The following is a 22,114-nucleotide window of genomic DNA, read 5'->3' on the forward strand; positions in this document are numbered from 1 at the left end:
ATGTACCTGATGAAGTGGGCTCCAGACTATTTATTTATGTATTTATGTATTGATGTATTTATGTATTTAAGTATATATGTATTTATTTCACATTTGTATTCTGCCCTTCATGTTCATTAAAAACAGCACATTTAAAACAGGATGGTGGACAGCCTTCACCGGGAGGGTTAAGATTTATACACCCCTTTTTTCCAGGCTGGCGGAGGCCCAGCCTCAGCCATTTGCCTGGCAGAACAACTCTGTCTTGCAGGCCCAGTGAAAAGATAGTAGGTCCTGCCGAGCCCTAATTTCAGCAGACAGAGCATTCCACCAGGTGGGAGCCAGGACTGAAAAGGCCCTGGCTCTAGTCGAGGCTAGGCGGGCCTCCTTGGGTCCACGGACCACCAACAGCTGTTTGTCCCCTGATCGGAGTGCCCTCTGGGGAATATATGGGGACAGACAATCCCACAGATATGCTGGTCCCAGTCCGCAAAGGGCCTTATAGGACCATACCAGAACCTTGAATCTGATCCAGTACTCCACTGGCAACCAATGCAGCTCGCGTAAGATCGGTGTTTTATGCGCCTTATTTGGCACTCTCGTAATAACACACGCTGCTGCATTTTGTACCAGCTGTAATCTCCGAGTCAGGCTCAAGGGCAGCCCCATGTAGAGCGAGTTACAGTAATCTAGCCTAGAGATGACCGCTGCTTGGATCACTGTAGTTAAGTCACGGATTGACAGGTAAGGGACAAGTTGTCTGGTCTGCCACAGATGAAAAAAAGAGGGCCTGACAACCGCTGTGACCTGTGCCTCCATTTTCAGGGAGGCATCCAAGATTACCTCTAGGCTCTTAACCCTCGGAACTGGCACTAACGGTGCCCCCTCAAGGGCCAGGAGCCGGAGTCCCGAACCTAATCCCCCATGGCTCAAGTACAGGACCAAAAATGTCTGAAAACCAGGCAGTAGAAGCCTTCGTCCCTAGACTGACATGATCTGCCTTGAAAGATGTCTGAAAATGCAGGTGCCAGTTCTTACTAAACTAAAGAAACAGGGTTGATAAAGACCTTGTAACGTCAAGCCTCTTTTGTTATGAATAGTAATATTTTATTTCAAAGTATTTATTTCATTCTGCAGAAAAAGTCTGGCTATCATTTCAGGGGCAAATTTCTTTTATTTCTAATTACAGCACGGTTCTTTGGAATCTCAATGAACCGCTTTTTCTTGAGGAAATGTGGGTTACCAGTAAACCACAGATATTCTGGGGAAAGTAGTTTTGTTGGTTTATGGTACACAAAATACTTGTTTAAGTGGCTCTCTTCCTGCCAGACGGCCTCCACATTTTTGTTTTTGTCAGCCATGATGGCTTCGTGGCACTTCTTCGTGAGCTTGTAAACTTCCGCCACTGTTCCTCCAAAGAAACCTCCACAGTAATAAAAATCTCCCTCATCTCGGGGAATGTAAGCTTCTGAGATGGGACGTCGTTCATAGGTGAATGCTTGGCGCTCAGCAGCATAGAAACCTGGGTGAATCGTGGCAAAGACCTCGCTCAAAATCTCTACTCCCACAGAGTCACTAAACCGCATGTCTACATCGACACACACCAGAAAGTCAACTTCATAGATGAAGCGCTGTTGAGAGTAATAACTGATCATCTCCATCCGGCGCATGGAGATTTCCTGCCACCTGGGGTAATTTTGGACTCTAAGAGGGACTATCTCCCTTCCTTCTTTGACAGTTATGTTAGGAATAGCTTCAGGCCTATCGGTGAAGATATAATACTTCACTCTATGCCCAACCATGAAATAAGTCTCTGCGGTTTCTAGAAACCTCTGAAGGAAGACGACATACCTAGAAGAAACAAAAGAAGTTTCCCATTAGTTAATGGAATATGAACACAACAGGAAACTGCCCAGTCTCAAGACAGAATTTTGAGTCATGTATGAAATGCAATTCATACATATTTGTTGAGAGGAGAAACATTATCACAGTAAGCTTCATAACTTATAAAATACTTATATTGATTGTGGGGAAGGGGTTCATTGTGTGTTATTCCTTATTGTAAAGTTGAAAGAATGCTTGAATTCAACCATTTGGAATTCATTTACTTATAATTTTCCTATCCCACCTTTCACAGGTACAAGGCAATAAAGAGAAAATTGAGACGCAATGAACAAAGTAAAATTTAAAAGACCATAACAAGGTGTCAGCTATAATTGATGAAGGCAATGGGGGATAATAATGTAGTCCTTCTATTTTACTGCTGCCACCGCTCGAATGGCTGCACTTTTACAGTGCAGTCCTAAAAAGATTTACACCCTTCTGTCCATTGATGTCAATGGGCTTACAAGGATGTAGTACTGCTTAGAACTGTACTATAAAATCCGTAAAACCAGCAACCACGCCCTTTTAGGGTCTCTCCACAGTGTTGGCTGAAGGCATCCGGGGACAGGTTCTAAAGTGCTGTTGGTGCCAGGAACTGCTTGCAGAACTTCAGGCCACATCAATGCATGTCAAGGAGGCAGGGGCAGCTCTCAGCACCAAAATGGAGGCTTCGTGACCAAAATGGAGACAGTGAGGTAATGCGGGTCAGTGCCTGGGTAGAAGACCTCCTTGGAATCCCATGTATGCCAGCTTGTGTTTCACAGGAGAAAGGCAGGATAATAAGAAAGCACCAGAGACAGAGGAGGCTGTCTACTGTGTCTCTGCATGAGTCACTGCTTTGCCCTGCCATCCTTCCAATCACCCTTAAAGTAGTTCCCCAACAACAAGATAGGTTAGCAGAGGAGAGACCAATTAAACCTCAAACACACGAAAGGTATCTGGACAGCAAGACACCCAAACTGCTGCCTGCTTTGCACTCCAGTCAAGCCATGCTCACTTTTTGATAGCAAACACCGTCAGTCCGATGGTTGTGTTCCTTTGTCTGAACTGCTCATTCAGGATTTCCAAGTTGAAGGTCCCGTCCCAAATGATTGGGGCAAGCCAGGGAGTCATTGTAAGGACATCGGTTCTCCTGTGGGGAAAGAAGACTTCTTCAGAATCACATTAGAAAGGTGCACAAACAGATTACTTGTTCCATGTTAGGAATGGGGCAAAATTCATCAGGTGCCCAGAACAGCCGTCCATGCAAATGGTGAAGGATTTTGAGTCTTACTTACGGTGGCTTAAAGATGTGTGGTTTTGTGTAAACCATTCTGAAAGAGAAGGGGAGAGAGAGAGTGAAGTTGGGGGTCTTAGGAGGAGTCATTCTCCACAGAGTGAAGAGCTTTTGTAGGTCTTTCTACAAGATTCTTCTAAGCATTACAGGCTGCATTCAGCTTGCTTGTCTCTGTTTCAACACACACGGAACAAAAACAGATGACTCTGAATTAAACCCTCCCCCAAAGAAACAGAGACTGTAGTCATCCATTGACCTGTGAATGCTGTTTCCCACCCTCAAACCGACTGACTTGAGTGGGGAGCTCACCCCTCCTTTTTAATGCCAATTTTTAAGAAGCTTTCTTGTAGCATTCCCTTTGGTTCCCTGTGAATTTTCTTCTGCTACAAGGGTTTTACCTCATGATCCACTATCAGCCTGTCAGAAAGACAAGTTCTAAACTCTGCAGGTGCAATACTGCCTGCATTAGCAATCCATTTTTTATGGCATGCCCCTGATTCTAGAAAGTTGCTCTTTAGCCCAAAAAGTTCCTAGGTTTGTAGAATATTGTGAATGGCCGGAACTCCAAGATGCTGGAACTCCAAGATATTGAACAGTAAATGCTACAATAGTCTTCTCTTACATATTAGAAGCCTGCAAACGTTTCTGCACAGTTAAAATGGAAAGCCAGACTGTATTATTTATAAAAAGAGATATGAGTTAGGAATTATGTTTATCAGAACTATGGCAAATAAGTACCTAAAAATAATATCTGAGATGTGGTTACAGGACTGGAGTAAGTACCTATTAAGGACCTGAAGTGCCGTTAAACTGTGTTTTGAGAGATAATGACAGAACTCCAAGCCACTGAATCCCACACTAAAGTTACTAGAGTGCTTTGAAATGAAACCACAACCTGTCCCTTTGCCTTCCCTTAACCGGAAGGACAGCCTACTCCCATAGGAACCGGCCTGACCATGGCAGCCATCTTCAGGGACCCTCTTTCAGATGCCCCCACTATCTGTGGCTTGATCACTGTTTTCTACCAGAAGGGAAGACTTTTTTGTTATGTCTGGAATTCCCCCCTGATTCTCATTGTTCCTTTTTCCTGTTCCTCCATCTATGTTTATTTCAATTGTATATAGCTATATGTTTTATTTTGTTTTAATGGTTTTATTGTTCACTGAGTGAAACACACTGAGTGCTGAGTGGAAAGGAAGCCTAGAAAGAAAGAACGAAAAAACAAAAGAATTTAGCATGTTCCTGTCCTGGACAGACTCTGAGGCAAACATTGCCTCCTGAGCTGCCTCACTGGTGGCTAACTCAGTTGGAAGAAAAATGGCTGTCAAATGGTTTTTTGCTCCAGCCCCTGCTTTCCATCTGCCCTATCAAGGTTCCAAAGGCTTCATTCAATTCTAGCACTACATTTTTTTTGTCTCCCCCCCCCACTGATTTGAGATCCTATAACTTTTAATTTTTTTAAATTACAGTTTGTGAATTTATGTTTTGAGACACTATGGCGGTATTCTTTACCAAGAAGCTAGGTAAAAAATATAATTGTTGTTCCCCTGAATCAGAACCTTGGTCTATGCAGTTCAGTGCTGTCTCCTCTTACTGGCAGCCGTCCTCCAGGGTCTCAAGTAGAGAAAGTCCTGCTACTCAAGACTCTAAACTAGAGATGTCAGCCCTTGCACCGAAGACTTTCTGCATGCCAAGCAGGTGTGTGTCTCCAAGTCACGGTCCCACAATCTGTGCATATCCTGCTTTCTACTGAGAGTTAAACTACATGAGATGAATTACATATCTACAGCACGTGATCACACTTACACATGTTTCCCCATTACTTTTCTATGCACTCGCACACCACAGGCACATGGCACTTGATCCCGTGTTCCTGGTGGTGAATGGTGAGGGGAAAGGGGGTTCCACACACCTCTGCTGAGATCTTCCAGTTTGGCCCATCAGGAAGGGGGCATTTATGCAAAGGGGTGGGTGGGGAATCCCCACTTTCCAACCACCTCCTTGTTCCCAGGAAAGACTCCTCATTTCCCCCCTCTGTGTGTAAGACTGGTCCATCGATGGATCAGAGGGCTTCCCTCCTAACCCTTCAAGGCTGTCAAATGGTTGGCAGGCATGGGGGGGGTGAGGGTGGGGAACTGCACTACACTGTACAGAGCAGTAAAATTTGGTAAACCTTGGGAGCTACGGCAGCAATGTTTCTTGCTGTCAGCAAGAATCACTGCTTCCTGCCTGTTCACCCCCAGCCACTTCCAATCTCCATTGTTCCCTATGGGGGAAACTATGGGGGCGATTCAGGGGGATGAGCATGGCATTTTGCAACCCCCCCCCAAAACTATAACATTTTCACGACACATACGCCTCACTGTCTTCTAAAGAGCCCCCATGTTTCATGAAGATTGGACACTGGAGGGCCATTTTATGCCCCCCCAAGGTGCCCCCAACCACCTCCTTTTCCATTTTTCCCTATGGAAAAAACTAGGGGAGATATCTACAGGAGCTATCAAGGGGGCTAGGGTGGCATTTTGCAAGCAAAACCCACCAAATCTGCAGGGGACCTACTCCTGTCTTCTAAAGACCCGCCAAGTTTCAGGGAGATTGGACCTTGGGGAAGCCATTTTATGCCACCCTCCCCAAAGAAGATGCCCCTAGCCATCCCATTAGTTCCTATTGTGGGGGCGGAAAATGACTCCCATGGCAGAAACACATGGATCATGGCTTCCATGGCCACAGGCACACTCCCAATTACAATCTCTACACCAGACAGCCCAACAGAACCAAAATGAAGGCCCCCCCCCCGCAAAAACCCAGCATCCTGTGAGCAGGCCTCCCCCTAGAGGTCCAATCTTCATGAATCTTGAGGGGGTAGGTCACTGGCAAGTTTGGTAAAATCCAATCCTAAAAGGCCCTCTCAGGCCCCCGGGAAGCTCCTAATCCCGTTTCTTATTGGAAACAATAGACAAATTTTAAAGAATTTGCTCTATATTGCGGCGCTGAACTGGAGAATGAGTACCTCCCCACGCACCCCATCCTTTTCAGGTTCATTGTATCAGGCATGTTTCTAAACTCTTGCTCAGATGCTTAATTGTGTTGCCACAATCTTTCTTCCATCTCCAGTTTGGTGTAGTGGTTAAGAGTACGGGACTCTAATCTGGAGAACCAGGTTTGATTCCCCGCTCCTCCATTTGAAGCCAGCTGGGGGACCTTGGGTCAGTCACAATTCTTCTAGAGCTCTCTCAGCCCCACCCACCTCACAGGGTGTTTTGTTGTGGGAGTAATAATGACATACTTTGTAAACCGCTCTGAGTGGGCATTAAGTTGTCCTGAAGGGTGGTATATAAATCGAATGTTGTTGTTGTTGTTGTTGTTATTATTATTATTATCATCCTCCATATCCTGACTGAAGACACTGCATGGAGAGGAGGAGGAGGAAATTAAGGGGGAAGGAGGGTGCAGGAAGGAGGAATAGGGAGGCGGAGCCATCAACTTGAAAACAAGCCAGATTAAAAGCAAAACCGTTTGGGGGTAAGATGGATCTAAGGGCAAAAAGAGGAGAGAGGGAAGTGGAAGCCACCTAAAATTGACTCTCTGCAATGGCGACTTGGTGATGATTATCAGGTTCTGATTGTGTTTAAGCCAAAGAGACTCCATTTTAACGTGGTCAGTGTGTCAAGTGTGCTTCTTGCAGGTGGGAAGACCGCTGCTGGGAGCCTAGCAGAGGGAGAGGAATTGTTATCGTCTGCATACCTCCGCCCTCCTGCTGCCCTTGAGAAACTTTCCTTTTCTCACCTACAGGCCGTTTGTTTTGAGAACTAAGGGGGAGGATGGGGCCTGAGGGGAACTGCATATTCTGTACCTAATCCTTTGCCTGGCATTCATAACAATTCTACAGTTCAGCTAAGATCAATGTATCTTGGAATGTGTACCCTATTTGTTGACTACCTTCAGTAAAGCCTTTTGAAATCAAGGGACTTTTGTCTTATTGCAAGAGGTGGGCTGAGTTGCAACTTTTAGCAAGCCACAGTCTGACATTGATGACCATGGACACTTGCAGGTGCGGCTACATACTTAGTCCGAAGTTGCATGGACCGTAGTTACAGGGCACATGCTCAGCTTGCAGAAAAGTCAACATGGGCGCACACATTTCTAGACACTTGTAGAACCTCATGTAATTCGTCTCGTGTAGTTCAGCTCTGAGTTGCACCAGTGATCCATCTCCCCCAAGTCCCTCCAGCAGCTGCTCTCTAATGCTTCAGTAAGGAGTCTTTCCTAGTTTCAAACCCCAAGATGCCAGGGGCTGAGCCTAGTGCAAAGCATGGGCACTACATCACAGTGACAGCTATTGCTCATATTCAAATGGGAAATACCAAGGGCAACCCTAGTACAAATTAGCAAAAACAACAAGCCAGGGCTACAATGTAGTTAATAATTGGAGTATAATCTATTGTTTACAATACAAAGTGCAAAAGTGCTGAAAATACATACAAGAATTATAAACCAATTTGTACAGAAGAATTCATAAGTGCATAGATACAGATACCAGTAGCAAATATAATTGTGCAAAATATCACTGTCCGGAACAAATCTTATCCATTAAAGTGCAAATGCCAAAAAAGTCAAAGGAGAATCGGTAGGTGGGAGCTTGCGCCAAAGGAATATTAACAGTCCATATAGTCAAAGTACATCACCCCTCACTTCTTCCTGATACGCTTGATTAAGTTAAGGCATCTTTTTGGGCCAGGCGATCCTTCCCCCACCTCTGGAATCATTTATAAATCTTCCTTTTGTCCGACAGTAACGGATCCTATGATCGAAAGTTTTGAAAGGGTGGTCTTGCGGGATGTAACCAAATTGGAATCCACACGTTGTTATAAAAGATATAACCTTTCCAAGATGGAATGGGAGGCTTTGCAAGGGCTCCAAAACGACCGGGACATCGTGATTAAAAGGGCAGATAAAGGAGGCGGTATAGTTGTCCAGGATACTGCAGACTATGTACAGGAATGTGAGAGACAGTTGGGAAACGAGATGGAATATAGGAGAGTGCATTATAACCCTACAGCACAGATTCAACGAGTCATTAAAATAGTATTGGATGAAGGTCTAGCAGATAACGAAATAGACAAGAAAACTAGAGATGCTTTAATAAATCCTTCTCCGAGAATACCAGTGTTTTATACACTTCCTAAAATCCATAAAAGAGAACGCCCTCCCTTGGGTCGCCCAATCGTCTCTGGCTCCAATTCCATTCTGGAACCCCTCTCGAGATATCTAGACTATTTTTTACAACCTTTAGTTGCGAGCACTCCTGCTTACTTAAAGGACACTATGACATTAATCTCCCTCATCGAATCCTTAGAAATTCCACCAACAGTATATTTGATGTCACTGGATGTTAAGTCATTATATACCTCCATCCCACACGATGAGGCAAGATCAGTGGTACAGGATGCCCTTTTACAACGAGAAATACAACAGCCCTCCACCCCATTCCTACTCAACATTCTAGATATTATCCTAGAAAAGAATTACTTTAAGTTTAATGATAATTATTTTTTTCAGCTGAAGGGAGTGGCCATGGGATGTGCTGCGGCCCCCAGCATTGCGAATATTTTCATGTCCTCTTTAGAAAAGGAATGGGTGTTTAACAACGAAAAAAATCCCTTTAAAGACCAGTTCATTCTATACCGGCGATACATAGATGACGTCATTGTCCTTCTAAGACAATGTGAAATTGCTGATGAAGTCGGACAATGGTTTAATTCCTTACACCAAGATATTGAGTTTACCTGGAACGGGAGCTCAAGCAACCTGGACTATCTTGACGTCACTATTTACCGTGAATCTAACAGATTATCAGTTCGCCCCTTTAAGAAATCGACGGACAGATGCTCTTATTTGCACTACCAGTCCTTTCACCCTAGAAAACTTAAAGACAACATCCCCCTGGGGCAGTTTCTACGCCTAAAACGGAATTCCACCAGTTCCCATTCCTATAATTCCAGTGGTCGGGAACTGGAAGTAAGTTTTGCAACAAGAGGTTACCCCCAGCGGGTGATTGAAAGGGCTAGGTTGAGTTCAGACGCCACGGATCGGGCTGTCCTTTTAACACCTAGACACAGGAAGGGAGACAATAAGATCAAATGGGGACTGGAATATACCCCATTGGCCACAAAAATAACATCTATTATTAGACAGCATTGGCATCTTATTAGGGACATTCCTGGATGTGAATCAGGGCTGTCAGTCGGATTCAGACGCACGCGATCTATTGGAGATATGATAATGAAATCGGAATTCTCCAGCCACCAGGCTCCCAATAACCTGCCTAAAGGCCACTTTGCCTGTGGCTCATGTAACGTTTGCAGCCTTATGGTTAGGGCAGAACAAATACTCCCCGACTATCGTTCTAATAGACAGTTCTTTTCAAACTGTAAGTCTGAAAATGTGATCTATGTCATCCAGTGCGAATGCCCCTTACTTTATGTGGGGAGTACAACTCGCCCACTTAGGATTAGGATACAAGAGCATCTATCGAGAATAAGGAATCAGGTTTGGGAGGCACCCCTTGTGAGTCACTTTCATGAATTTAAGCACCATCCTCAAGATGTTAAAGTTTCAGTGGTAGATATACTAGAATGTCCTTTTGCCGCTGATCGGGCTAAATTACTATCTCGTTTAGAATCCAAATGGATCTTTCAGACAAACTCCCTGTCCCCACAAGGTTTGAATTTCGATATTAATTTTTCCTGTTTCTTATGAAGGTCTAAATCCTGTAAGTTTTTCCAGCTCTTGCAAAGCCTTCTCTTTACTATGTTTGACTCCTCCTTCGGTGGCTATATTAGTAGTAACGGTTACCTTTATGGGCACACGTCCGTGAATTGCGTGTCGGAGGAACAGTGGGAGAACTCGTGGCGCTACTTTCATACTGTGAGTGTGTGGTTTGCTGTTTTAAATATTTATTAAAATTGAATATATGTTCGTTTATTGTTAATTTTCCTTCACAGTATGTACAGTCCGAACTGCTACACGCCCAGGAAGAAGTGAGGGGTGATCCTCACGAAACGGGTTAATGTTATTTGCCTGCAAGTCCCCGTCGGCGTTTTCTTCTGTATATGTACTTTGACTATATGGACTGTTAATATTCCTTTGGCGCAAGCTCCCACCTACCGATTCTCCTTTGACTTTTTTGGCATTTGCACTTTAATGGATAAGATTTGTTCCGGACAGTGATATTTTGCACAATTATATTTGCTACTGGTATCTGTATCTATGCACTTATGAATTCTTCTGTACAAATTGGTTTATAATTCTTGTATGTATTTTCAGCACTTTTGCACTTTGTATTGTAAACAATAGATTATACTCCAATTATTAACTACATTGTAGCCCTGGCATATTCAAATGGGGACAAAGGCAACAGAAAATAGTACCTTGGCAACTCTATTTCTGGCAAACCATCTGAGAGATCAGCCTCGTTTCTGTGGAAGGAGAAACTGGAGAATCCAGATGATGCAAATAAATTAATGCCACAGTTACCATTTTTCAGAAGTATGTTTTGCTTAACATTTCAGTCTTTTCCAGTTCCGCAGCCCAAGGTCCTTTAAAGTGGAGACGCTGCTGACTGAACATGCTGCCTTCTACATATGAAATATGTCTGTTAACTTGCACTTATGAGTCCAGTCCCCAAGCTCAGAAGTGAAAAGCGTAACCCAAAACAACATCTGGGTATTCCTGTTTCTGGTAAACCAGATGTTGTTTGTATGAAAGAAGAAATTATGGAATCCGGTTGACACAAATATGTCATTGTAATCAGTATTCAGAATATAAAACTATGTTTTGCTTCATTACTATAGCTTACAAGGTATGATAAGACAATGCAATTCATTTAAACTGAATTAAAGTTAATTAAAAACTATTATTAGTTTATTTCACTTTAAGGCTGTTTAAACCCTGAATCACATTCTTGCCTGGTGGTCCTCACATTCAGGCACACTTTACCTCTGTGTTTCACATAATATTGAGTTCCTGCTCAGCCAACTTCCTTTGGATGCCTGCCTGAAATAAAAATAATAAATAAAAATACACCTTTTAACATACAGAATTGTCAAGTTTACCAGTATCTCCACTCTGGCCATCATAAAATGAGCAATAATCCAGCAGATCTAGTCAGTTAGCCTCAACTTTATGCTTGTTTTTTTTATTAAAGTCATTTTTATTGAATGGGTTAACATACATTCCTTTAAAATATACAATTTCATTTAACCTTCAAATTGATATCTATGCCCCCCATCCCTTCCCCCTCCCCCTTTTCCCTTTTTGACTTCCAACAGCACTACTTTGTAGTGCTGCTGGAAGCCTTTATTTCTTATCATTACCTCTATTCACACTATAGTCCCTATTATCAAAGGTAAAGTTCATATACATTCTCCACACCTCTTAGTAGTTCTCTAAAGTCCAAAATTGTCCTCTCCCATCCAACTTTTTTTCCAGATAGTCCTTAAATTTCCTCCAATCAGTTAGAAATTCATTTGGACTTTGCTCCCTCAACTTCCTTGTCATTTTGTCCATCTCCGCCATGTACAACAATATTCTTGCTGCTACAGTCATATAAAATAACAGTGTCCTGTCTCCCATATTTAGTCCTAGCAACAACATTTCTGGGCTCTTCAACAAATTACATTTCATAATTGACAGCATTTCCACATAAAACTTAGACCAAAAAATTTTGGCCTTATCACAAGTCCACCACATGTGGTAAAAAGAGCCCTTGTGTTTTTTACACTTCCAACATTTATTTGACATGTCACTGTTTGCATTTGCTAATTTTTTCGGCGTTAAATATCATCTGTAAATCATCTTATATCCATTCTCTTTCAAATTGTTACATGTAGATGTCTTCAGTGTGTTCCTCCATAAAAATTCTCAATTCTGCATTGTAACATCTTTGTTAAAGTTTATTGCCCATTTCACCATTTGTATTTTAACTACCTCATCTTGTGCGTACCATTTCAGTAAAATTTTATACATTTTAGAAATCATTTTTTCTCCTTCTCCAAACAAAATTTCTTCTAATTCTGTCTTTTTTGTTCTGAAACCTGCTTTTCTTTTGTCAGATTCAAATACATCTTTAATTTGTCTATATTGCAACCAACCATACTCAAATGGTAACTCCTCTTTACTTTTTATTTTAAAGGTATCTCTGTCAGCCCATAATAACTCTTTGTAGGTTAACCAATCTTCTCCCTTATAATACATATTTGGGTTCACCACTTCTGCTGGTACAATCCACATGGGCCTTCCCCCCCCCCCATAAACTTCTTATATTTTTGCCAAATCATAAAGACAAAATGATACTGAAACATACCATCCATTTTATGTTTCTCATACCATAGATACGCATGCCAACCAAACAAATTATTATGCCCTTCCAGTGCTAACAATTTAAGCCTCAACTTTATGCTTGTGATAGATTGGAAATGTAAACTGTTCAAAGAATTCATGGGCTGTTTAGACAGAGATTGGTTGAAGAAACTGGTTGAAGAAAGGACATGGAAAGAAAAAATAATCAAAAGTCCAGTACTACTTTAAAGACTATCAACATTTATTTCAATATGAGTTTTTGTGAGTTATATCTGATGTAGCAAGCAGTGATTAACAAAAACTCAGACTGAAATAATTTTTTAGTCTTTAAGGTGCCTTTGAACTTCTGTTTTATTTTATAAAACAGATTAACATGGATACCTCTTTGCAATCAGGGAAAGAAAAACTTTTGGGAAAAAAACATAGAAAAGAAAGCAGCTATCTAGATACAGAATCGAAATCTTTCAGTGTAATACTCAGAAGTAAGTCCTATTGAGTTCAATAGCAATTACTCCCAGACATATATTCTGACCATAGGCAGTTTCCTATTGCAGCATGAGACATATCTACACATAGTCCTAGTGACACCAATATTACATCTCTGCGAGAGTAGGTGTCAATGTATGCGAGAAGTTGTAATTTCTGTCTCCTCGATCATCCTTCAGGTAAAGATTTTAAAGGAAATGATTGAAAACTTAATTATATGGGGCAGATTACTCCTTTCCATAGGAGTTCGGCTTGGGGACTGGTCTGTCAAGAGTGTCAGAGACGACAGCACTAAAAACCTGGAAGACAGCCTCATGAATTGCCTACTCAGGTTGCACTTTTTTTGGTATAATAGAGCAGTAGCTCAACAAATTTTTCTTACTAGGACATTGTCACCTGGAAATTAGTAAACAATGTCCCCAAATTACAGCTATGTACTTACAGGTTTTTTCCTGTAAACAAAAAGCACCTGCGGTACCAAATAACCCTTGAAATATACTGATTTTAATATTCAGGGGTTTTCTTTTACTCCAGTCCATATACTATATCGGGGTACAAAAATTTCCCAGGAGTTTTTTTTTTAACAGGAAACCCACACTAAGCATTATTTGAAATCTATTTCATGGACTGTGACAGGGTGGTTAAATAAAATCCAGGCCCTTTATCAGGCTCCGCCAGTTAGACCCCCAGTTACTTCACTGCAGACACTTCAAGAGTCCAGTTAAAGTTTCTTTATTAGAGATCCATCAGTATCAGTGCACTCAGACAACAGCATTGGCAGAAGTGACGTAAAGGGGTAAAGCAATGTCAGTTATAGGGCAGGGTTCCCGCCCTGGGATAAAGACTGATAAAATTTAGGCGCAGAGGGCCTAGAAGGTTGGATGAGGCCTCCTCACAGCAGGTTGTTGGTGTTTTCCGCCTGTATGGGAAGGCCCTCTTCTCCTTCCGAAGGGTCTCCGCTCAGACAACAGCATTGGCAGAAGTGACGTAAAGGAGGAAAGCAATGTTAGTTATAGGGCAAGGTTCCTGCCCTGGGATAAGGACTGTTAGAATTTAGGCACACAGGGCCTAGAAGGATGGATGGGGTAGGAGGAAGGGGAAGAGGAGGATGAGCTCATTTCATGTCTCAGGGAGATACGGCTCTGACCAGCACTTCAAGGACACTTTCTCATGCCAGTCGGGAAAGTGAAAGTAGCCACCTGTAAGATAAGCGATTCACAGCTACACAGTTAGACAGCTTCACAGATATTTCTTTACACATTCTTAGAGGCCCAGAATACAATATAGAGTATAGTAGGCACACATGGCAGATAAGCAGGGCGCATCTGACACCCTCACATGTTTACAGTTTATATGTTATGATATAATTTTCATCCCAGAGACTTGGTTAAAATCAGGCTTACTATTAAATGGATTCATTACTGACACAGAATGCTATCCCACTATCTATGAAAGGATGTCCTAGTGTGTGTGTATGTGGGGAGCAGCATGTCTGATTTCTATGCCAGTGAAGTGTGAGATAGCATTGCTCTCTCCCCTAAGATCTTTAGCACTGACTTGTCTTTTGACTTGTAAGCATCAAGTAATTTTGGCTATATATCCCTCCCCATTCCTTGCCCTTTTATTATGAGCATTGCTGGCCAGGGCCGTTTCCACACGGCTCCCCGCTGCTCATAACAACCTGGAAGATCGTGCAAAAAATGCGGAAGATCGCGTTTTCTCGCGCGAGAATTGCGCGATGTCACGTGATGTCGTACAAATCTCGCGCAAGAAAACACGATCTTCCACGTTTTTTGCGCAATCTTCCGGGTTGTTACGAGCAGCGGGGAGTCGTGTGGAAACAGCCCTGGTCTGGAAAACTACATCTTTAAACTGGAGGTTAAATGTCCCAAGGCACAAATAATATTGTCAGGCAACTTCAATGCTTGCATTGGGTGAAATGTCTATGATGATGACCCCTAGTGTCGTAGGAGGAATAGAAAAGACTCTTTGGGACAAGCTAGAAGTGACGAATTACACTTGAATGGCAAGTGAACAGACTCACGTGTATTCCTCCCTGTTCACTTGCGCTCCACCTGCACCCCAATTGATGATCGAGTAGGGTGCAAGTGGAGCGCAAGTGAACAGGGAGGAATACACATGAGTCTGTTCATTTGCCACTCAAGTGTAATTCGTCACTTCTAGCTTGGCCCTTTGGTTAACAAAGCTGGGGCAGTTTTCAGCCAATTGATCAAGAAGCTCAGCTTTGTAATATTTAGAAGGAGATAAATATAAGGAATTTCTGCAATTAGGAACAGTAAAGCTCCAGGTGAAAATGTCACCTTCCCCAATTTGCTTAAAGCTTGCCAGGGGTGGTAGGCACCTGTTTTAGCCACCCTTACTTATATAGATAAGTCTGGTAGGTTCCCTCAGGAATGGACCTCTTCTATTGTTATGTCAGTTTATAAAGAGTGTATTAATAACTATAGGTCAATAAGTTTGTTGGATGTAAAAGGCAAGCTTTATGGAGGACACCTCCTGTTGAAGCTGGAGACATGGGGAATTGGAAATAACTTGTTAGTACCAGAGCAAATTTGATTTAGACAGGGGCATTCGACTTTGGACCATTGCCTTTTATTACAACATCAAATATTCAAATGGACCATCTAGGAAACTATATGTAGCATTTAATTCCATCTCAAGATTCCATTTGTGGAGAAAATTAATTAATATATATATAGTTTATAGGCTACTAGAGTGAATAAAAGGCATATACACAGGCACGAGTTTAAAGATCAGATTAGGTGACTATTAGGGATGTACGATTCAGATTTGGTATTCCTTTAAAAATACTGAATTTTACCTGATTGGGTAAAATTCAGTAATAAACTCAAAAGGGAATACTGAATCAGATTCAGTATTCCTGAACTGAAGTTTACCAAATTAATTCAGGTTAATTCAGTAAACTTCAGTAATTGTGGCTGGGCTGTTCCTTTGGTGTTCCTTTGCTAAGGAACAGCAAAGAAACAGTGTTTCCCACCCAACAATGGAGGGGGGAGTGAGGCAAAGGCAGAAGGGAGGAGGAAGAAGAAAGGGAGGAGGAGTGAGGGACCAATCTCTGCTGGCTTTCTGCAAATGATGCAAATCTGAATGATTCCTGGGGGCTTTTTACTCAGATCGGAGGGCTGCACTGAAAAGAAGTGGTCTCAAAGAGATGCATCAGTAAAGGGATAGAAAGGAGCTATAGACTTTACTACTACCTAAACTTTACTATTATTGCCGTAAGTATGACCTATTGGGTAGTTCCTATGTTTGTAATATGTCAGAATTGCTTATGCACTATTTCAGCATTTCTTCAGCTCTGTATTGTATTCCTGTTGGTTTTAAATCTTTGCAAATTTGCAGGTATATACCCTATTACATTGTTTATTAAAATGTCTTTAAAATAGACTGTACTGACACACACTGTCTAATCTACCTTGAGTCTCAGTGAGAAAGGTGGATTATAAATAATATTGAATGAATGAAATAAAACAGCTGCAAAAAAATATTTATTTCATCTTCATTTAGCTCAGAAGATAGCTCCCTACCTTGACCCAGTTTATCCAGCCACATGAATCCATGTGACTATAACCTCATGGCTTGGCTGTTATAATGCACTCTATATGGGTCTGCCCTTGAAGTCAACTTGGAAGCTCCAGCTGTTACAGAATGTCACCGTTCCATTGCTATTAGGAGCTAGGAAGTTCACGCGTATCACCCCCATTCAACAGTCTCTCTATTAGTTACCAATCAGTTATTGAGTTCAATGCAAGGTACTGATCATCACCCTTCCTGGCCTTGGACCCACATGCCTGCAGGACCACCTCTTGTACTATGCTCCATTGCATGAGTGTCGCACATCTGAGCAAAACCTTCTGATGGTACCATCCTGAAAATGGGTAAGATGGGCAATGGCATGTACATATGCATTAACGGATGTGGCTCCCACTTTGTGGAATGGCCTGCCTGAAGAAAACAGGAGGGCTCCCATTCTTCTTACCATGTCACAGAATTTGCAAAACAGAAATGTCCAAGAGCGCAATTTTATAAAAGGATTAGAAATGTCGTATAATGGAAATGCTCAGGAGGACACTTTGTAGGATTGTACTTAGTGTATAAAATGTTTCTTGTGCAGATAAAGGTTTCTCCAAATATCCTGCAAACTACAGATGTAGAATAGCCTATAAAAGGGTGGGGTTTGTTTGGTGTTGAAATGTACCTATTTTTATTGCCGGTCTTATTGTTTCCTGGATGTTTTACTACATTGACATACCCTTGTTTTACTACATTGACATACCCTTACAAGAACACCTCTCCCTCTTTAAATTTTTCTGTTGCTGTGAAGTATTTTGTGCAGAAGCATCTTGGTCAGTATTGGGGGCATATACTAACCCCATTCTAATTTTTAGTTTTTCTACTCTCTTTGATGAAAAAGTTACTTTGATACCAAATACCTCCAACAGAGGTATGTGACTAGAGATGGGCACAAACAGCAATACGAACAAAAAAAAGCCACGAACAGTCCAATCTGCTGTTCACGAACAAGCTGTTCGTGAGGCCCCATTCTAAACAAACAGGTGGTCATTGCAAGCCTCGTTCCTTGCTGTTCGTTGCTGTCAGTCAAGCCAGGCAGTCTGGCACCTGCAATCAATTCCCTTGGCAACTTAGGCAGGGATTGTCTGAACTCTGTCTGAACTCCTGCTGTTGCCATGGAAACCTCAATCCAAGCCCAATTTAGCTTGATAGGTAGGTCTTCCTTTCAAGTGTGGAGCTCCAAATTTGTTACAACAAGAAAGCAAAGACCAGAGGGGAGGGGGGCTCCCAGCTCTGACTTTGCAGACAGTGGAGAGGGAGAGACAGTTGCTGTTGGCATTTTGATAGAGAGAGTGCATTAGATCTTGAATTTTCTTTGTGTGTGGTGGGATAGGGATCTACCCCTTCAAGTTCCAGGGCTACTGCCAGGCTCTGGGCCAAGCTATTATTTATTATTGGTACCTTTCCTGGTGCCTGCTCAGGTCAGGTTTCTGGGAGTGGTGCAGTAGGGATCTTGACCAAACTTGGATGATGGCTGGAGGAGAGCCTGCTGGCCCCCACGAACAGTCAACCACGAACATGTTCATGAACAGGGCCATGTTTGTGGTTGTTTGTGAGTCCCTGTTCGTGGATGGCAACGAACAACAAACATCATATTCGTGTTTTTTTTCTGTTCGTGCCCATCTCTATATGTGACAGAAAGTCATTAGAATTGCTACACTCCTAGGTTTTGGTGTACCTGCTGCTACATATTGTTTGATGAAGTGTTTAGATTTGATGAACTATTTAGAAGTCATAGGAAGTGACTTCAAAGTGACGTTCCTGCAATAAAAGAAATGTGACCATTCCTTCATAAGTGCCCTAGTCACTTTAGTCCTTTTGACCGAACGAGTTAACCTTTCCATTTCTGGGTGTGTATTTTATTGTCATCTTTAATTCACGCAGTACAAAAAGAACTCTTGACAGTAGTGATGTGTTGGCAGAGTAACAGTACATCTATTGTACAGGGATGGCAACTTGCCCCTGGACAACTAGCACCTCTTCCAAAGCACTGCCAGCACCGGGGGAAGTTCAAATGGTTGCAGTGAAAGCTGCATAGGCCCCTGAGGCTGCCTGGCTTGGAAAGTGGGCCAGTGGCAAGTAGGAGGGGCAGCGCCAAGACCGGCATGGCCCAGGAGACTCCCTGTGGTCTGAGATGACTGGTGGCAATCAGCTAGTGATGGGAACGGTTACAGGGGCACTGGATCAGTTTCCAGACCTCTCACTGGACAAGAATTCCTGCAAGAGGCTGGAGATACTCGGGTCTTCCTGCATCCCTACTTAAAGGGCTGGGGGGATGGCCAAAGAGGTGTGTCCGTGCTGCATGAGGTAAGCCAGGAGGAAAGGAAGAGGAGAAGGGTGCTGTATACCCCCTCCCCTTCCAGACTGAGGCCTTGGGTGGAGCAAGGCAACCTGTAACAGGCAGCAGGAGGTGAGAGAGGAGAAATAGGGGCAGCAGATACCCCCACCCCTTGTCTTTCCAGCCAAATGTTGATCAGATGACAGCAAGTTGGAGGCAGGGAAGGCAACAGGCAAGCCAGGCGAGGCGGTGGATCCCAACCTGGGTACTCCGCCCTGCAACACAAAACAGAGTGACTCCAGTCTAAACCCACTGAAATTACTGGAGTAACTGTTCCTAGGATTGCACTGCTAGTCACTGAGATAGTACAAACTCCATTTTCCTTTGACTTTTCAATAAGAAACAAGTCTTAATAACTCTAACTTTCCAAACAAAACCGTGTCTCTACCCTGACCCCCCCATTGCCATCCAAGATTGCGTAGCCTAAGACCTTTAAGATGTGAGTTAACATGGTGCAATTGGCACATCAAGGCAGTCTGTTAAAGGACAAAAACAGAAAAATGAAAGAAAGAATCTGGATTTCCCCCTTCCCAGTTGTTTGCTAGAAGTAGCTGGCATATTTTGGGATATAAAGAAACGGTGTGGCCCTAGATCATACACTTTTATATGCTCAAAATGTGAACAAAGTCCATGAAAAACAAAGTTTATGACCATCGCCTACTGATATGTTATAGACAAAAACCAGTAAAAGTTTCATAAATGAACAAGCATAACCTGCTCTAGCAGAATTACAAGAAAACCCTAGTTAAGTAGCCCCTGTGCTAAGTCAACTTGACGGTCTCCTGTCTTGCAATTCTGCCTGCACAACACACTGGGTGAGGGATACATCTGCAACACCCACCAAATAATGACCATCTTTAATCAAATCCTAGTCCATGTCCAAACTGGATTGTAAAGACTGCACCAAATAGGCTTTTGATTTTTTGGGGACACAGTCACACTGATCTGAAAAACAAATCCAGCACTTGACTTTACAGTAGTTCTTGAGCAAATGGTACTGCAGTGAATAAAACTTATCTGATGCTTCTGCTATCACATGGGGGAAACTTATCCAGTAGATGTACAGATTCTTTGAGCAAGTATGATATGAGTTTCATAGAATCATAGAGTTGGAAGGGGCCCTACAGACCTTCTAGTCCAACCGCCTGCCCAGTGCAGGATCATCTTAAAACATCCCTGACAAATATTAATCCAGCCTCTTCTTGAAAACTGCCAGTGGGGGGAGCTCACCACCTCCCTAGGCAGCTGATTCCACTTTTGAACTACTCTGACTGTGAAAAAGTTTTTCCTAATATCCAGCCAGTACCTTTGTGCGTGAAAATTAAGCCCATTGTTTTGGGTCCTACCCTCTGCTGCCAACTGGAACAGCTCCTCCTTGCCCTCCTCCAAATGATAGCCTTTCAAATATTTAAAGAGAGCAATCATGTCCCCCCTCAGTCGCCTCTTCTCCAAACTAAACAGTCCCAAGGCCCTCGGCCTTTCCTCGTAGGGCTCAGTCTCCAGACCCCTGATCATCCTTGTTGCTCTCCTCTGCACCCTCTCGATTTTGTCCACATCCTTTTTGAAGTGAGGCCTCCAGAACTGCACACAATACTCCAGGTGTGGCCTGATCAAGGCAGTATAGAGAGGGGCTATGACCTCCTGCGATTTCGATGCTATGGCCTCTTTGATACAACCCAGGATTGAATTGGCCTTTTTTGCCACTGCATCACACTGACTGCTCATATTTAGTTTACAGTCCACTCTTACCCCAAGATCTCTTTCACATATACTACTGCCCAGAAGTGTATCCCCGATCCAGTATTTGTGCTTCCCATTTTTGTGGCCCAGATGTAATACTGGGCACTTGTCTTTGTTGAATTGCATCCTATTCACAGCTGCCCACTTCTCCAGAGTCTTCAGGTCTTGTTGAATTTTAATTCTATCTTCTTGGGTGTTTGCTACTCCTCCCAATTTGGTATCATCAGCAAATTTATTGAGCAGCCCTTCCACTCCTTCATCCAGATCATTGATAAAAATATTGAAAAGTAGCAGGCCCAAAACCAAGCCCTGTGGCACCCCACTGGACACCTCCCTCCAATCTCGGACAACCAAGTTTCATTTTGTTGTCCAAGTACTGGTCACTCTGCAGCTGAGGACTTATTAGAGGATCAGATGCAGATATCCCCAGAACACTCATTAGTGGGCAGCCTTGCTTCAGATCTCACACTTGTACAGGAAACCCTTTATACTTGACTTGTAGATTGATCAGGAAGCCCTATTGGAATCTGAATTAGGCAGCAATTTTTCTTATTTTTGGCTTCATCAGCTGCCTTTCATTCAGAGTTTCAGGAGATACATCCTGGACAATTTGGATAGATGAGTCTTGGAAAGGAAAAATTTCTCCTGCTCTACTTTTTTTGCATATTGATGAAGGAATTTGGCGGTGATGCCTCTGGTTCTGGATGGAAGGAACATTTCCACCAGGGATGCTTGAACATGCACTAGTAGTTTGGCTCCCTCTTTGCCTGCTGGTCCCTGCCTGCTGGTCTCCAACAGGATGTTCAGCTTCCTGCTAGGAGCCCAACACTCCTCACATGTAGCAAGGCAAAGCAGAGTACAGGATTTGGCATCATGCACTGTGCTGTATCATGCTACATGTGAGGAATGCCCCAATTAACAAAGCCTCACAGAGAGGGATAGGGTTTCTCTTCTGAAAGGAAGCAACTGATTGGCTTAACTCCAGTCAGAGTGGGAACAGAGCACCTACCCTACGAGGGGGTGTGATTATAAAAATATTGCTAAAACTCTGGAGTGAGCTTGTCTGTCCCAGAAGCAAGCAAGGGAGGAGGACTTCCTAGCAGGATAAGCCCCTGTCAGGATTTGTGACTGTAAAACTAGGGCCCCAGTTTAGTCAGTGTTCGTTTACTGTGGTGTTTTACCTCTGCTTTGCATTCCTCCTTGGGTCTGAAATCCTTCCCCATTGTCTTTATTTCTCCCCTGCATGTGATCTCACTCACCTTCCCTTCTTACTCTGTCTTCCCCAAATAAAGTTAGAACTTGTTGTTTAAGAGCGCCTGTGTCATCCGCAGATTGCTCAGGCGCAAAAGGACTGGCTATTGTGTGTGCCAGCTCTCAAGTGAGCCAAGTGGTTGCATTTGGCTGGATGAGGGGTGCGTGACAAAGAGGGAAACTAC

General features: G+C 43.0%; 1 protein-coding gene across 1 annotated transcript in view; it reads right to left on the reverse strand.

The window, feature by feature from the left end:
* Positions 1-1,130: 1,130 nt before the first annotated feature.
* Positions 1,131-22,114, reverse strand: part of LOC129341921 (histo-blood group ABO system transferase-like) — a 31,509-nt gene continuing 10,525 nt past the window's right edge. Inside the window, exons 3-7 of the mRNA XM_054997277.1 lie at positions 11,138-11,194; positions 10,570-10,632; positions 3,141-3,176; positions 2,861-2,995; positions 1,131-1,830 (exon numbers count right to left, since the gene is read on the reverse strand). Of these exons, the coding sequence (XP_054853252.1) occupies positions 1,131-1,830; positions 2,861-2,995; positions 3,141-3,176; positions 10,570-10,632; positions 11,138-11,194 (991 nt within the window). The remainder of the gene's footprint in view (positions 1,831-2,860; positions 2,996-3,140; positions 3,177-10,569; positions 10,633-11,137; positions 11,195-22,114) is intronic.

This window comes from Eublepharis macularius, chromosome 14 (genome assembly GCF_028583425.1).
Source record: "Eublepharis macularius isolate TG4126 chromosome 14, MPM_Emac_v1.0, whole genome shotgun sequence".
NCBI lineage: Eukaryota > Metazoa > Chordata > Lepidosauria > Squamata > Eublepharidae > Eublepharis > Eublepharis macularius.